This window comes from Echinops telfairi, unplaced genomic scaffold (assembly GCF_000313985.2).
Source record: "Echinops telfairi isolate 266 unplaced genomic scaffold, ASM31398v2 ScPeMD7_7466;HRSCAF=8504, whole genome shotgun sequence".
NCBI lineage: Eukaryota > Metazoa > Chordata > Mammalia > Afrosoricida > Tenrecidae > Echinops > Echinops telfairi.
The window spans coordinates 4,081,646-4,099,092 of NW_022111366.1; the positions used below are offsets into that span (position 1 = coordinate 4,081,646).

The 17,447-nt window shown below is 46.0% G+C and overlaps 1 protein-coding gene across 1 annotated transcript in view; it reads left to right on the top strand.

Annotated features, from left to right (window-relative positions):
- Positions 1–17,447, top strand: part of SPAG17 (sperm associated antigen 17) — a 274,115-nt gene that overhangs the window by 20,239 nt on the left and 236,429 nt on the right. The window contains exons 2-3 of the mRNA XM_045283716.1: positions 14,935–15,075; positions 15,923–16,006. Coding sequence (XP_045139651.1) covers positions 14,935–15,075; positions 15,923–16,006 — 225 coding nt within the window. The remainder of the gene's footprint in view (positions 1–14,934; positions 15,076–15,922; positions 16,007–17,447) is intronic.

The window sequence follows — 17,447 nt, forward strand, 5'->3', positions numbered from 1 at the left end:
AAATGCGCTTTACACAATTGATGTGTGTATGGATTGTGATAACAGTTGTATGAGCCCCTAATAAAATGTTTTTTTAAAAAAAAGAAGTATTGACAGGGTAGCTTCAACAATGAGCTCGAACAACAATTGTGAGGATGATGCATGATTGGCAATGTTTCATAATTGTGCATAGGGTCAATATGAATTGAAACTGGCTTGAGAGTACTTAACAGCAATAACAACAACAAATTGTGAATTTTCTGTATATTGTCCCAGCTTTATATCTGTGTGTATTGATGAATAATGAATAGTATTGTTTACTGTGTGTATGATTGTTAGATTTATATAAAGAGCCCTATAATGTATTCCACAGTGCAATTGCCAATTCTGAAATGAGATTATTTTCACTAAACATGTTTTTGAGGTTGATCCATGTTGGGATACACAGATTTAATTCATTCCTTTTAATTGCTCACATGCATCATTGTGTCCTTTAGGATTGTATATGCAGCATGGGTTCCCATGTAATAAATGCTAATTATTAGTAAATTACGGTGCATAATGTGATCATTAAAATGTACATTCTGTACAGTGTTTTATAGCTATGCTATGCTTGTACATATAAGCACTTTGCACCTAGCTTTGTGCATTTGTGTGTTTATTTCCATCCATCCCCAGGCTGTTTACGGACAGTGACTATGCCTTGTCCCCATGCATGTTATTCCTAATGTCCAATTTAACATTATGCACTCAGTAGATATTTGTTTGAATGAATAAAAAGTCCTCTGCTGTAAGTATTGTTATTCTACTAGGATCCAATTTCTGAGTATTTGAATGTTTTTCCAAAACCATGTGGACTGAAAATCAAGTTTTCTGACACTAAATCCACTGCATTTTTTTATTATGCTATTGAAAGAGTGATTGAAAAGACTGCTAGGGAATTAATGAGAAGAATCGTTATAATGAATTATTACCCTGATGTAACTGTGTAATAAGTAAATAGAAGAAAACTAAGACCGGTAACCAGATCTAGAACTTTAGACCTCTCCTGACCGTGGCTGGGGACTACTTTGGCACACCGTACATCCTGTAAAGGAGCTGTGTGGACGATGTGGTTGTGTGGATGGCATCAGTGAAGGAAGGAGCAGGAAGCAGGTCCACGCCAATGGACCTGCTCTAGTTAGGGTCACGGGTGGTCTTCTCTTACCCTTGACCAAATACACCACTCCTCATCTGGCTTCCGAGGTTCCTTCCCTCTGGCTCACCTCTGCCTCGCCTGCCTGTCCATCTCCTCACAGTCCCTTCTCTTCCTGAAAAAGAAACAAAAAAGGGACTGTGGAGTGGATGTCTGGAGAAAATGATAAACACTTTAGGAAAAAGGATCTCAGGTACTGCCTAAGACCATCCCCCAACGCAGCCCCCGCCCACCACACTCGAATCTACCTTCCGCTGGCAGTGCAGATAGACATTGCTCAGTAGTTCTTACCCTCCACTTATGGATTAGGAGTCTTGATTCATTCTCCTCACTGAGCAGCAGGGCTCCTGCCTCTCACCTTCCTTGAACATCCGGGCCCTGGGGAGGTTGTAAAAGTCAGGATGCTCTGTGGAACAGTACATGCCGATACTCCTGCCAGTTAATTTGCCATCGATGCCACCAAGTAGCCTTTGTAAGGGATTTGATCCTTTAAGGAATTTACTCTGGAACTGCAAGCATGCGTTAGCACAACCTGGCATTCATGTCTTAGTCATCTTTGTGTGGTCTCTGCAGTTTGTTACATCACAGTACGTAATAAGTACTTATTGAGGTTAACTGCTACTCTTTTTTGTTGGATTCAGATAGAGTACAATTTGATGACACATTTATTGTTCAAGGTACATTCTCATCTATCTTCTGAGCTAATCCCAGGGAATTGACAGATCCCCACACACCATTCCCCACTAATAATATACAGACTCAGGTATCTAGGTCTGACAACAGGGCCAAGATCGTCTTTGTCTGCCCCTTTATGCTTGCACCATCCCTCTAAGACCATGTTTTTAGATCTGAGATTCACAACCCAAAAAAAAGGATTTTTGCTCTACTTCCAGATCTTACAGGCAATACAGAGGATATAGTTTGCTTCCCAAAGCATATTTTGGACAGTGTATTGAATGCTGGAACAAATAGAGTGTTTATGGTCAAGATAGTCCTGTCCCCTGGTAGTAGTCTGAGGTAGCCTTTGGTATGCGGTACTCTCTCAAGATGGATCTCAAAACTTAACTCCCACTAGGGATGGGGGTCCTTGGAAGAAAGTGAGCGGCTCGTACGAGTTAACTAACCAAGCAACAGCGGTGGCTCATGGATGGCGTATTAGGAAAGGTGTTGGTTGGTTATTTGGCTTCCCCTAAGTAGCTCTAGTGCTATGGTTATAATTCCTGGACTAGTTTCAGACTGTTCAGTGAGTCAATGCCATTAAAATTAGAGAAAGGAAAGAGTGAAAGCAAAAGAAAATGGCTCCCCGAAGGTAGACGATGAACTCATATAGAGGCTTGAAAATAAGCATTAATTTCTAATGTGCAAGGTGGTGACTGAACATCCAGGGCCATTGGAAGGTAAACAAGGGCCTCATGTCTGAGAAAAGAGTTGATGAAAAGTTGTAGTCTTTAATATCTGATGATGAAAGGAGGTTTTCTTTCTTTGGGGTGAGCCCCTGATTCCAATTTTACATTTGCGGAGCAATTAGCTGGACTCCTCTTGGCTTTGCTTGGTCTCCTCTGTTAGAAGAATGTCTCTGATATGTAATATTTGTTTGAAAACCCAAAGAAGCTTGTTTCCTCTTGAGGTTTGTTTTACTTTTTATGTTCTGAAGTTCATTTTGGACCTCAGATTTTGCTCCAAGCAATAAAACTGGTGGGATTGTAGTAACATAATGGAGCAGTAATGTTAGCCAACTGTTGGGGGTGGGGAGAGAGTTAAGGTGTGTAGTGGTTTCTGTGGTTTCTCTGTGGAGTAGAATTCCCTGCAAAGCTTTTCCATGTGGTGTTTTAATAGCTGTCTTAAAACTCTCTGATGCATGGAGCAAAATTGAACTAGGCTCATGTGCTAGGTTGGTGGGATGGGCCAAGGGCTGCATGAAAAATGAAAGAAAAATAATCAGATTGCCTGAAATCCAAAGCTAAATTATCCAAAGAAGAACCCCAAGATGTACTCTAATTAAGAATTGCAGAAGCAATAATCTCTTTTAAGTCACTTTTGCAGAACTCTTAAGGGAGAGAACATTAATATTTTACTCTTTCATGGAGCATTTTACAACTTACAAAAGGATTCTACGTGCATTTGCTCAATCTTGTTGACCTCTGGAAAGTTATATTATTAGAGCCATGTCTATAGCTAGCTAGCTATAGACAGAGATCATATAGATATAGATATATATGAAAACTGACTCACAAAATGTGACCAAGGCCATTTGGCTAACAGACGATAGTGGCAGGATTGAACATCACCCCAGAGCTCTGAGTCTTACCTTACACCAGAATTTCAATAACTTGACTTACTGATCAAGTTTAATGTGGATTAAGACCACGGAAGCCAGCCAGCTAGCATGTGCATGTGCAGTAAAGCTCTTTCTGTATTTCCCATCGGCGAACTTAAGACATGTGCAGCATTGTCTATACATCAAAGGTATAAGCTCTTTCTTTAATTCAAATAGCTATTCAGTGGTATGCATGACTCCTTCCAAAAGGCTGAGTGTGGCTGATAAAATGCCGCATACTCAGTCAGCCTTCCCATACTAAGCATGCGTAAAAATTTTCTTTACTGTGTGGTTTTGGCTGCTAAGTTCAAGAAACATTTATTGAATGCTACTATGTGCCAGGCACATGGGCAGTTAGGAAGTTGTGTAGGTGGTGTGATTCTAGGGGCAGGTTTTCCACCAGCTCAGCCTAGCACCTTAACCAGCGGCATTAGCAGTACCTCCCTCAGACTCAGTCCAGGAGTCCATGCAACCTTGAGAAAAGAGATGCTTTTAGATGGCAAGAGTCACTTAAGCCTGGAGGGGTGTAACTGTTTACCAGCTTGGAAAATCAGCAACCAATTCCCTGAGTTGACCAGAAGCTGATGTAGGGAACTTTAATACCATCCAAGAAGAGGAAGGAAGGGAGACTCCCAAGAGGCCTATAAGGTGGGAAACATGGGGAAATAGCTGTGGGCCTTGGGGCGCCAGATGATACGAGCCGGCCACGGAGCCTGTCCTCTGTGGAGAGAGAGTAAACTAAGGCTCAGGCCTGTCTTTCTCTTTCCTTTCCTCTCTCCTTCCCGTTCTTTCTTCCCTTCCCTTATCTCCCTCCTTCCATCCTTTCTCCCTTCCTTCCCTCCTCTCCTCTCTTTCTGCCTTCCTACTCAACTCCCCCATCTGCTTACTCCCTTTCGTCTTTTCTTCCTCCTTTCCTCCCTCCTCCTTCCCTCCCCTCCTGCCTGAGAGAGTTAAGGTTTATTGGGCCAACCTGGCCGATAAACACATGTGGGATTAATTGAAGGGCAGAGAAATAAATGGCTCAGTGAACCTTGCCTTTCTTGTTCTTGGGTCTCTTGCTCTCTGATAGTCAGACCAAGGTGCAGCTGCCTTAGCCAGTTCTCTGCTTCAGCTGGCAAGGCTCACTTCCTGCAAGCCATCCCTGAGGAGAAGCCACATGGACCTACCCCAGTGCAGCTCTGGGTGCTGGAGCAGCCATGTGGAGATCCCTGCCAGATCTGAGATGCTTACATGGTCACTGATTGGACTTTCCTCATGCAGTCAGCATCATTGCATGTGTTTTGTGAGATTGAGGAGGACTTTGTAGATCGGTGTTGGACAAATGGGTTAATGTTGGACTTAAGGGATTGGACAGCACTAGGTTAGGATGCTTTCTTAATGTACACTTACCCTTTATATAAAACTCTTTTATATAAATATGAGTTTTTGTGGAGTTGTTTCTCTAGTCTACCCAGACTAACACACTGCCTCTCTCTCCCTCCTTTAAGAACTGGTCTTTCCTGACATCTGCTTTAGGTCTATATCTGTAAATTAATCCAGATTAATATTTGCAATTCAACTACCAAGCAACGGATCCAATTTCTTGTATTTTTTTTAAGTCACAAAACTAGCTCCTCATCTCTGATGAAAGTTAGTCTAGTGCCGCACACCTTCCCCTTATTCCCCTGCCCCATGGCTCGTCATCCCCTTAATCAGTCTTTGTACAAAATCCAGAGCTCAATGTCTTCTCGCTGGACTGTAACCGATGCTTTTATTTTATGATTGGTGATGGGATTATATCTCTGACAGACTTGCCCCAGGTCTGAAATGGTAATAAGATACCTCCTGCCACACTCTCACCTGCTCTCTCAGAGCTGTGAACAATTATATGCGTTTGGCTTTTTTTAAACACTGTATGTTCATAATTGTGGCCACTCTTTCAAGGGAATGAACTGTTTCGGAAATGTGCTGCTTAACAAATTTATTATGATGAAAGAGAAAACTATTTTGAAAATTGATTGACATCCAAACCGATATGTGCAACTGTTTCATGATACAACTGCTGATTGATTCCATTTTCTGGATTAACCTACACTTGAAACAGTGTGTGTAGTATAGCCATGTTGGTCCCAATGACTGGCCCAGAGTAGAAAGTTCCTAAAGTAACATCAGTGATGATGGTTGAGGTTATTGCTGCGTGCTGTGCTCAGAGGTGCTTTCTGTAGGTTTTCTCAGGAGGTAGGAACTAACATTATCCTCATTTACACAAGAGACACAGATAAGGTAAGGAACTTGCCCAAGGACACACAGCTGGTGCTTTGTGATCTGTGTCCAGAAATCCTGGCTTGGCCCAATGAGTTTAGTATTTTATCCAGCATGCCAAACTGACCTATACAACTCCAGGGTACCATCAAGTGTGAGAGGGGACCTGCTCACCTGGAGATGAGGGGTACTCCAGAGCCTTCCAAGGCCATGCCTCCTATGTACAGAGCAGGGAAGTAAAGGAATTGTCTAAAGGAAAGCAGGGATCCGGAGTGGGTTGTTCAGTCTGTTGCCACTTGCTTTTCATTGAGCCCATTTTAGAGCATGGTGTGTCACATTGGGCCAACCCTGAAGCTCCACACTCGCACACACTTGCTAGTTTGCACAGAGCATTGCTGTTGCAAATGTGTATTTGGGAAGAGTAAGCAAAATAGATAAAACCTTCTTTGTCCTCATCAAGGCTTTTTGAAGGATCTTGGCCTTGCCAATCAAAATGATCTCTAAAGCAGCCATAGACACAGACACACAGGCCTTCGTGGGATGGAGGCAGCCTTGCTAAGCCATAGTTGGTAGCAGTTGCCATTAGAGTGGTTGAATCACCCTGACCATAGCTGGTTTCAAGTTACCAAGTCAAGAGATATAGGGTCGAACTCGACACTGGACAGAGGTCAATAGATGGAGATAGAGTTGGAGAGTGGCACTGCAGCAGGAGTAGATGTTAGGTTCAGACCTCCCCCCTGGTCTCTGAACCTGGACAACTCATGGCGGGTACTGTTTAACTCTGTCTCGCGCCATAAACTCAAGCTCAAAGTTTTAACAGCAACTTGAAGAGAAAGGGCTCACCAACAGGCAGCCTAGAGGTGGTAGGTGTAAGGGAACAGGGGACAGGCCTTTTTTTCTTTCTTTCTTTCTTAATGGGAGCTAGGAGGGAATGGAAAAAAGGAAGGAGATGGGAAGAATTGTTTTCTGGTCAGTGTCAGGAAGCCTGGTAGTGTAGTGGCTGTGCACAAAGCCCACCAGCCTCTCAGAGGGAGAAAGATGGGGCTCTCTCTGCTTTCATAAAGCCTCAGAAACCCAAAGGGGCAGTTCAACTCTGTCGTTTTTGGGTCACTATGAGTCAACTTTGACTCAATGGCAGTGAGTTTTTGCTTGTCGGTGTGTTTAATGTTGCATGGGAGTCTCTGGCTGTTTCGCTACTCTCTGGGAAAGCCCCTTCCTCTGGCTGCATCCTAGGCGCTTTCCAGCAAACTGATCGTAGGAGAAGAATCACTCCAGGGCTTCGTTTCCCAAACCGTGGTTCCTGGTGCTGGTCTGATGAACTATATTTGATCAAAGGCAGTCTCCTCTCCTCCTAAAGAACTTGGAGATGGTGGGCATGGGATAGTCGAATGGCACATGGCTCTGAGGGTCCAAATTCTCTAGGGTCAAGTGCCCTTTACTCCAACAGGCATTTGTGCCGGGAGCCTGACTGTTTCTCTTCTGTGGGGAGCACAAGCCAGTACAACGTCATCTTCCTTCTAAAAAGTTGCAGGTCTAGTCAAGAGGACAAACAAGCACAGGCACCACTTCCTAAACCAGAATTACTTACAACCTTAGGGTGAGGATGATGTCAAGCTATGCTCTTGATGATAAACTGTGAGGGCTTGATCATCAGAAATAATTTGTCATGGTGAAGACAAAGAGCCTTGGTGTTGCGGTGGCTAAGGCACTAGTCTGCTAACTAAAAGGTCGGCAGCTTGAACCCATCGTCGGCACCATGGGAGGCAGACGCGGCAGTCTGCTTGCGGAAAGATGATGGCCTGGGACACTTGAGCGGCCGCTCCACACTGCCCTGAGCAGTCACTTTGAGTCAGTGTCAGCTCCACAGCAGTGGGTTTGGGCTTTGGTAGAGCCAGTAAAAGGAATTAGGTAAGGGCATAATCTGGTTGAGTTAGTTAATTGTGCCAGCCTGGCTGATAATCAAATGTGGGGCTAATTGAAAGGTGGAGGGATAAATGGGTGGTGAGCCTCGCCTTTCTAGTTCTCGGGTCTCTTGTTTTGTGATGGTTGCACCGGGTACAGCTGCCTTAGCAGTTCCCTGCTTCAGCTTGCAAGATTGACTTCCTACAAGACATCCCCAAGGAGAAGCCGCATGGACCTATCCCAATGCAGCCCTGGGTGCTGGAGCAGCCGTGTCGAGACCCCTGCTAGTGCTGAGATGCTTGTTCATTCACTGACTCAGCTTTCCTCCTGCAGTCGGCATCATTGCCTCTGTTTTGTGAGGTGGAGGACTTTGTGGACTGGTGTTGGGTTAATGGCTTAATGTTGGACTTGTGGGCTTGGGCAGCATTGGGTTGGGATGTTTTCGTGATGCACATTTTCTTTACATAAAACTCTCTCTTATACATGAGTCACTGTGGATTTGTTTCTCCAAAGTACCCAGACTAATACACTGGTTGTTTGTATTGTCTTGGTTATTATACAACAATTAAGTACACATTTATAACATGGGTTTCCAAGACCTATTTTGTAGTTAGAATCCCTTTTTTGAAACAAATACCATTGTAGCAGCCAGTTCTATGCAATAAAAATATTTCTGCTGCTGGCCAATAGCCCATACTAACACTCCTTTGCTGATGCAGATCCAAGACTCCTTTTGAAGGAAAAACCCCGAATGAGAAAGACATTCAGAAATCCCTATCCATTTGGCAGTAAATCTACTGAACAAAAAGGTGATCCTTTCAGCGGCGTATTGACATAAAGCACAAGTTTGCATATCTGGGCAGTGTTAAGTAACTCTTAACAAAACCTGACTTTTTAAATGCTGCCTTGATTTTACTCAGGGCTGTAGGACATCTTCTAATAAAGGTGTTGACCACTTCTGGCTCCTAGAACTCATCAGACTCTGATCAGTTCGGCACTGAGGACTGTCGAAGTCTCGCTTTACGTCTTTCAGGGCATCTGGTTTGTCCTGACCTGCAAGCAAAGGCCACAGGAGAGCACTGTGTCCCATTACTGCATTTGCCCCTGGCAGCCTAGTGGTTCCTGGATGGTCCCAACGCCTATCTTGCTCGTCGGCTAACTGAGAAGTTGGAGGTTCAAGCCTACCCTGAGCCCCTTTGAAAAAGACTTAGTGATCTATAAATGAAAAAAAAAAAATCAGTCAATGAAAACCGCTAGGGATCACAGAGCTTCTGCCCTACACGTGGGGTCTCCATGAGCAAGAATCGACTGGACGGCCACTTGTTTGCACCATTGTGCCCGCCTGTCGGAGCCCCGGTGGCGTAGTGGTTATGCGTTGGGCTGTAATCCACAAGGTTGGCAGTTTGAAACCACCAGCTGCTCCTCAGGAGGAGGACTGGGCTTTCTACTCCCATAAAGAGTTACAGTCTAGGAAACCCCCAGGGACTGTTCTACCCTGTCCAATAAGCTTGCCGTGAGTCAGCATCAGTTCGAGTGACCCGCCCGTTAAATGTGCAGAAAAAAGCAACGCCGAGCCCATCATCCAAAAAGCTCCTTTAAACTTGTTTCAGGCTTGGCTTTTGTAGTTAGAATACGGGAATGCCGAGGGGAGAATCTGAGACTTTGCAAGATGTGAAAGAAAGTCGTCAGAAACTGACCCTGTGTCTCTGGGACAGGAGACTTCCTTGGGTGAGACAGCCAGGCCCCCAGGGCTTACAGGAATGCTCTCTGACCTTAGGAGACTAGTATGTGAGTGTTTGCATTAAGACGCCCTCCTGCCAGGCTTTAGACGCCCTCCTGCCAGGCTTTAAATTAGGTGAGGCTGGTAAAGTAAATAAAAGGTAATGGATCGTGTCCATACATGACTTCATTCCATCCTTGGAATAATTTTATCGGTAATGGTTAGAGGGCAAGACGTAGCCGTAATCATGTACCATGGATGCCCCTGGGCAGCAGAGAGCCAACTTGATTTCCTAAGGTGTCTGAGGCATGCCAGACCTGAACCTCTTGACTCACTGCGGGATCCGCCCAGTGCAGGGCTTCTCCTGCAGGTCAGGTTTTCCTTCTCTAGGGTAACGCTACTAATGACACCCCGACTTCTGGGGCCACCTTGGACAAATTCACCCCCAGGTCGAAGCGCGCAAGGCTCACAGGTGCACACGTGAGGCTTTCCTTCTCCCTCCTGGGCAGCATCTCTTTTCTCTTGCCTCCCTGTGGACTCGGCTTGAAGGACTTGACTTAACTGAATGTTGGGGTGAACTACATGGGTGAAGGTTTATTTTTCTCCACTGTTTGGCCAAACTTCATTGTGCTGCCCGTTAGTAGAACTTCGGGATCGTTGTTGTTGTGCCTTTGCGTGAGCCCTGATTCCGGACAGCATGAAGCATGAACGGCATAGCGTGACCTGGCCCTGCACCAGCATCATGACGTTTGGTATCTAATTCCACTGTTGTGAGCCTTCGGGACATAATGGTTTCGCATGAGGCTAATCTCAAGGTCAGCAGTTCTAAACCACCAGTTGCTCCCAGGAGAAAGATGGGGCTTTCTATTGCTGTCAAAAGTTTCAGCCACGGAAACCCACAGGGTCAGTTCTACTGTGCCCTGCAGGATCATTCTGAGCTGGCATGGGTTCGGTGGCAGCCAGTGGGCTTGATTGGGTTTGGGTTGTGGTTATTGGGTGGTCGGTGGTGTCATGGAGGGTTTTCACTGATCAGTCCCGAATTCCCTTTCGAGCACTGGGTCTCTCCCGAAGACGTGTCCAGAGTGAGTGAGTCGAAACCTCACCATCACTTTTCCAAGGGTCATTCGGATTGTGTCCCTTCCACGGTTGATTTGCTCAATCTTTTGCCAGTCCCTGGAGTTTACATTTTGTCCACTAAGTTTGCAGGAGGATACAGATAACAGCGAATACCCCAAATCCATTTTTGAGTTTCCACAGAGATTAAGCCTTCTCTATTGAATTTCTTTCTGACCCTTTAACTGGCAATGGGAATAGTTTTAGCCTCAGACCAAGTGTGTTTAAAAGTGGATTATGGATACTCCCCTCTACGGTCCAGGGTGTACACTCAATGAGAATTGGGGTAGCAGGGCCCTGACTACCTTAGTCAAGGACCTTAAACTAACCTTATAAGGTCTTCTGTCGAGCATAATGTGCAGGTCCCAATCATGGTCATCCTGCCTGAAACGGTGAGATATTGATCACCAATCACACTTGTATGACCATTTCCTTTGCCCTCCCAAATCTTGTTGAATCAACCCACTGGCTCTCTGTAAGTGTCGGATGCCCTGATGGACTTGTGCGATGGTCTCCCTCATTCGGATGAAGTGTCTTTGCTTTGTCTTTGTCCTGTAATAAAGGTGTCTCTATAAATCATATTTAAGATTTGGGGTCTCCTTTGATAGCATAGTGGCTATGTGTTGGGCTGCTAATTGCAAGGTCTTCCGTTTGAAACCACCAACTGCTGCAAGAGAGAAAGATAGGGCTTTCTACTCCTGAAAAGAGTTACAATCCTGGAAACTCAAGGTCCACCCTGTCGTCCAGCATTACTATGAATTGGAATCGACGTGAGGGCAGTGATTGTGTTTTTATTCCCTACAGTATTCACACCACAATATGAACATATTGGTTTTTATTTTGTCTTGTATACCTATCCTTAAATATTATGCGCAAGATTCAGAACCTGAATTTACTTGCAGAACATCGTTTATTTAGCTGTTCTTCCCGATGAAGACACCACAGGAAGTGCTCGTTGGTCTTTCGCGGACAACCAGCCTGCATTTCCTAGCATGTTGCTGCCCCCTGGTGCATTCCTTCAGTGCTGCACCCTTCTTCGTAGGCGTCCTCTCTTGTCACTAGTCTTGTTTTCATGTTTGACTATGGCCTCATTTGCAAACCATCGGGGGTCTAGTTATGTGACTAGACCCCCCCACCCCCACCCACACACACACCATCACTGAGTAAATCATCCATGGGTTCTATTTTGTCAAGTAGATCCCAGGTCTGGATCATGAGTCTAGTCCAAAGGCTAGACGGAAAACTGCACTGAAGCCGTCCTCTTCAGACCCCCTTCAGGTGCAGAGATGAACCTGGACGGACGGCCAGGCAGTCCTCGTAGAAACCTCTCCGCCAGAGCAAATCCCCACCTGCTGTAGCCCGAGCAGGTATTGGAGACGGGATTCCCGGAACCCTAGAAGTTTCAATATAGCTCTAGGAACTGCACCAGAAGACTGCTAAGCTGTATCTTACTGCGAACCTGACCAAAGGACTGCGCTTTGGAAGAGAAAACGCTGGGGAAGTTCCTTAACATTTTTCAACTCTTGAAAATCGATGATTTTAAAAATTGTGATCTCACAATGTCTTGATATGAAGTAAGCTTCTAAAACACATCATCTATAGTGCATAGGGCTTGTATGGTTCTGGACTGACTTGAGGCACCTAACAGCAACAACAACGACAACATTGCTTCTACAATGTGAGGACTATGGAAATGCACTGTGATCCCAAAGGCTTACTCTTAGAACTGTTCAGAAATGACTGTAACACTGTGGACTGGGGTCTCCAGGGGTTCTGCAAACAAGACCTTAAACAGCTTATTTTACTTCCCTGGGCCTCTGCTTTTCCGTCGACAGAGCATGCACACACCTATTTCACGGGGTTACTCAGGGAGTCCATGAGATAACATATGCCTGGCACATGGCACATTCAAAGAAATAATTTGTTTCTTCTTCCTCCTTCCTTCCTTTAAAAAAAAAACCTGGTCAGAAATATTCAACACCTGCCTTTGACACCAGATACAAATGAGTAGGTGGTTCAACTACAGCACCATCCTTCTGAGACATCCCTCACAGATGGCTGAGAGGTAGCCCTTCCCTGTCTCCATTAGCTCAAATGCTGGCAAGGAAACTTGTTAAAGGGGGCAGGGGCATAGTGTGGGCATTAAAATAGTCAGGGAAACTGCCAGAAATGTCAAGGAATTGCCTGCTCAGGAGCTATGTACATGGTGAGAATGAGAGATTTCCCGTCTTCGATGTTTGCAGCTTTGAATCAGAGATCAGGCAGAAGAAAACAATGGCAGGAATGACCTTTTAGAAATATATAGTGGAGATTATTCTAAAGGACACTTTACAGATTCCTGCCTGCTCTTCGCAATCAGAACATTCTGAAAGCGTGCTTCTTCTGGCTAGTTAGCGCGCAGAAAATGGTTTTTAACTCAAAATAAAAGGAAAGCACATTCAGAGGGGCACCTACATGCATGGTGCGCGTGCACACACACCGGTGCGGGCACACACACACACACACACCCTTCCCAAGCTAAGCACTCATGTTTATGCTTTTAGAGACGAGTCTTGGTGGAGTGGTATGTAAGTGCACAGCTGTTAACTGCTGCCAGTTCAAACCCACCCACCAACGACTCCGCCAAGAGGAAGATGAGGCAGTGGGCTTCTGTGCGTATTTACGCCCTTGGGGGGGGGGGCGCGCGCGGGGGGCGGCAGGGCAGGTCTACTCTGCCCTGTAGGGTTGCTCTGAGTTGAAATAACCTCAATGGAAACAGGACATATGGCTTGTGTTTTCGCTTTGGAACTTGGGTGAGTTTTGTTACCTACTGAGTAAGTTTTCCATGGAGAGAAGTAAGCGGAATGTAAGGTCAGTGGGTTCCCTTAGGACGAGGGACAACTGGAGCTTGGGTCTTTCTTCTCACCGACCCCCTGGTTCTGTCACCACCTGGGTGACAGACATCTCAGAGACCAGAGGGTCATGCCTTACATAAGGCTCCCCTGGCCTGTACGTGTCTTCTTAGACATTGTTCTCGTGTCCACTTAAAGGGGCTGCTTCTCTGTCAGTAGAGCACGGCAGAGGAGCGAGGGAAGCTTCCGTCTTGCCCTGCCCAGCCCCTTCATTTTGTGAATCAGAAAGCGAAGATTCAGAGAGCTTACAGGACCCGAGGGCCCCCCATGCTATCATTTCCCTTTTCTAATGACTTTCTCACAGGAGCCCTGGTGGCATATTGGCTACGTGTGGGACTACCGACCTCAGCAAGGTCAGCAGTTCAAAACCACCAGCTGCTCCAAGGGAGAAAGATGGGACTTTCTACTCTCTTAAAGACTTACAACCTCAGAAACCCACAGGGGCAGTTCTATTCTGCCCTGTAGGGTCGCTCTGAGTTGGAATCGACTCAGTGACAATGAGAATGGCTTTGTCTTATTCCACCTCCCAGGATTGCTGGCACTCAAAAACCAACAGCACACAACCCATTGCCAACCAGTCAGTTCCGAGAGTCAGGGAGACCATTAGAGTTTTACAGAGTTGAACTGCCCCAGAGGGCTTCTTGGATGGAGAACGTATGGAAGCCGGTCACCTGGACTCTGCCCACGCTGCCCACCTTGGGGTTAGCATGCAGTGTGCTCGTCCTGACTTGCGGGAGTTTGCCCTTTTTCCTCAGCACCCCACACTGGGTAATGCAGTGAGCTACCTCGTCATCTTTCTCAAAAATGCCTTCCCTCAAAAGAAATTATAATCATCACGGACAGAAAGAAAGGGAGAGTGAAACGGGAACTTATTTTGTAAACTTTTTTCTTTAAATTATTTGAAGCGGAATTTAATGGCCAAGGCAAAGTTTTAGCATAAGGTCTCAGGAGTGGAAAGGAGGTATCACTTAGCGTTGAGAGATATCCTGTGCTGGTTTAGGAGGAAAAGACATTTTTCCAGCTCTGTGCTTTACAAACCTCCGGGGATTTAATTTCTACCCCAAATAATGCAGCGCCCCCCACCTACCATTTCCTCCCCAAAGCATTCGGTATTCTTTAACATCCAACTCACATCTATGGAACATGTATGATGTTTGGGGCGTTATTTGAAAGCCCTGGGTTCCATCCAGGAACTAAACAAGATTGCTGCGATACTCTTGGAGCGAGTATCAGCAGGATACAGTTGTGACATAGGTTCAGTTACAGTCCAACAACGTTCCAGTCAATGTCGGTTATTTGTTTTGTCCTTATTAAACCTTCCTGGTGTTTTGAGGGTTTTCAAACCAAGTTACTGAAACTTGGCCCAATTCCGCCCCCGCGCGGCCATTGGTGGTGAGGACGCTAGTTGACCTACAGGGTCAACTCCGGCTTTCAGGTAAGGGTCCTTGGGGAAGGGGGTGGTGCTGGGGGGCTAGGGGGTGGGGGTGGATGTTACTGATTTTCAGAGGAAGCCTGTGACTCAAAAGTTACCTAGCCGGAGAAGTTTAGAATCTCCTTCCTTCTTCTTTTGCAACAGAACGATTGGAAGGCGTCCATTGCTTTTGTGGTTGGGAACCAGACGGAGGACGAACTTCTCCTCCGAGCCCTCACCCTGGCCGTCCAGGCGCCTCAGCGTAAGCTCTTCAGTGTGATCCTGTGGGAAGACATTCTGCAGCAGGTACCTGCCAGTGCTTACCGCCATGCCTTTGGGAGACCGCCCCCACCCCACCCCCACCCCCGCTTAAAATAATAGAATAAAATAAATAAAACTATGCTTGGCCTATTTGCACATGCTAGCGGATTGTTGTGAACAAATATTTAATTATAACAAATTTGAATCACTTCATTCGGAACAATGATTTGGTGGGGTTTTTTTGGGCAGTAAGCATTGCCCCTCTGACCGAGATTCACTCATTTGTTAAGTTTCTAAGGCCATTGCAGGCACCATGATACTATGGTGAATTACATTTCTTTTAAGTTACAAAAACAAAACACCTCACTGCCATTGAGTGCAGGGCAGCTCATAGAGACCTTATAGAACAGAGTAGAACTGCCCCGGTGGGCTTCCCAAGTCTGTCACTCTTCACGGGAGTAGAAAGCCTCGTCTTTCTCTCATGAAGCTGCTGGTAGTTTTGAACTGCTGACCTTGAGGTTAGTTAGTCACCCTTCTGCCACTCGGGCTCCTCAAGAAATGATTGGGTGATAATAAAAGACTCTGTGGGTTAAGATTCCAGGGGCGTCTATAACGAAACTCGTTGCAAAATGTAGTCAACGGAGCTTCATGGCTGCCGGATGTCAGAGGGAAGGACAACATAGACAGGATCTGTCAGGTGGCACACGTACCCAGCACACCGGGGACTCTGAATATTGTGCTTCGTTAAGGAGTTCCCCTCCACCCTTAGGCTCTCCAAACTCCTTAGAGCGCCGAGGTATTGGAAAGTCACATAGGTCCAGGTCATTTTTTTTAAGGAGGCAGTTCGTTTTTTGTCATTTTTAAAATTACAGATGAATTGCCTTTCTCACAGATCCAAGAGGTGAATGTCCTTTTCGGAAGTGCAGCTAAGAAAGGGAAGAAGTCTGCCAGCGGTGCTGCGCCTTTGTTTTACGAGGTAGGTGAGTGCGTTCACTTGAAGAGATGTTTCTTTTGCCATCTCTTGAAAATAAGGACCGAGGACATGATGGCACAGCCATTCTGGACTGATTCATTCCTGTAAGCAAGCTCTGCTTTGTGTTGTGGGGGAGGGAGAGGATTGTTCCCGGGGGTGGCCGCATAAGAAACTGCCTGCCTCTTTACACAATCCCTCTCGTGGAATAAAATTGTCCAAGATGACATCATATACGTCATCCAAATAAGTCCTATTTTTCATGCAAACGTGCTGGGTTGTCGCTTTCAATGACACTGCTGGAGTTGGTGATGGCATGAAGGGGAGTCACCCTGTCTATCTGTCTGCTGGTGGGTTTATAGAGCATTGTTTTTAACCAAACATGTAGGGTGAAAATGTCCCTGAATGTGTTAGGAGGCCTAACTGGATGGCCAGTTTGTGAATTCAGTGCACAGTTTAATGTCACTTCAATCAATGGGAAAACGACCATCCTCTGTGGATTAAAGGACCATTCCATTTGCTGCAGCAGCTTCACACTCAAGTCGGGCTCAGCTGGCTCAGTGGGCTGTGCAGAGGACCTCAGGCTGCCAAGGCTGCCCTCTCACCCCACTCAGCAGTTATCTAACTTCCAGCTTGCAAGAAGTTGTAGCAATCTAGCCATCCGTTAGAAAATCACCTGAGAAATTGCCGGGGCTGCACAGCCCTAAACAAAGGCCGTTCAGAGATAAACGTGTTTGCATTTGATACCTGTGATGACTACTCACCTTTTGCTGTCTCCTGGATCGTGGATGATTTCATAGCTAGCGGGCTTTTTTTAGCACGGTCTGTCCGTCCGAGTGTCTACTAAACAAGTTTCCTCGGATTTATCGAAGGTCGTCACTCCTGTGAACGTCACAGCATCACCTCTTGCTGTGCTGCTATCACCATCAAGGCAAAACGGACTCTGTGCTGTTGGAGCCAAATAAAGCACCTGCTCTCTGTGTGTGCTGGTGACCCGAATGCCTGTGCTCCGGCTGAAACATCATGGGGTACCTGGATTTCAAGCCCTGGAATTTTCCTTCTGAAATGGCCATAGAAATCCATGTCCAACTCTCAGGCCTGGGATCAATTAGCCCCCTCAAAGGACTCTTTCTTCTTCAAAGATGCTCAGTAAAAATCAGACATGATAACAGGCCAGTTTTGATGTATAATCTGGACCGGCGTTTGGACTTGGATGTGGGATAGCACCATGTTTCAGCTCGAGAGTGAAGTTAGGAAGCCACTCCTCCCAAAGATGTGCTGGGACGGGACTCTTGGTTGCATATTCTTCACTCAGGGGAGGTCCAGTTCACATCTGGCTCCACCACACTCTTCCAATCTGCCTCCCACACCCACTCCCAGCCCCTTTGCTGAATGCTTCCAGAAGAAAAGAGAAGGCAGGGTGGAGCTGGAGCACCATGGAGGTAGG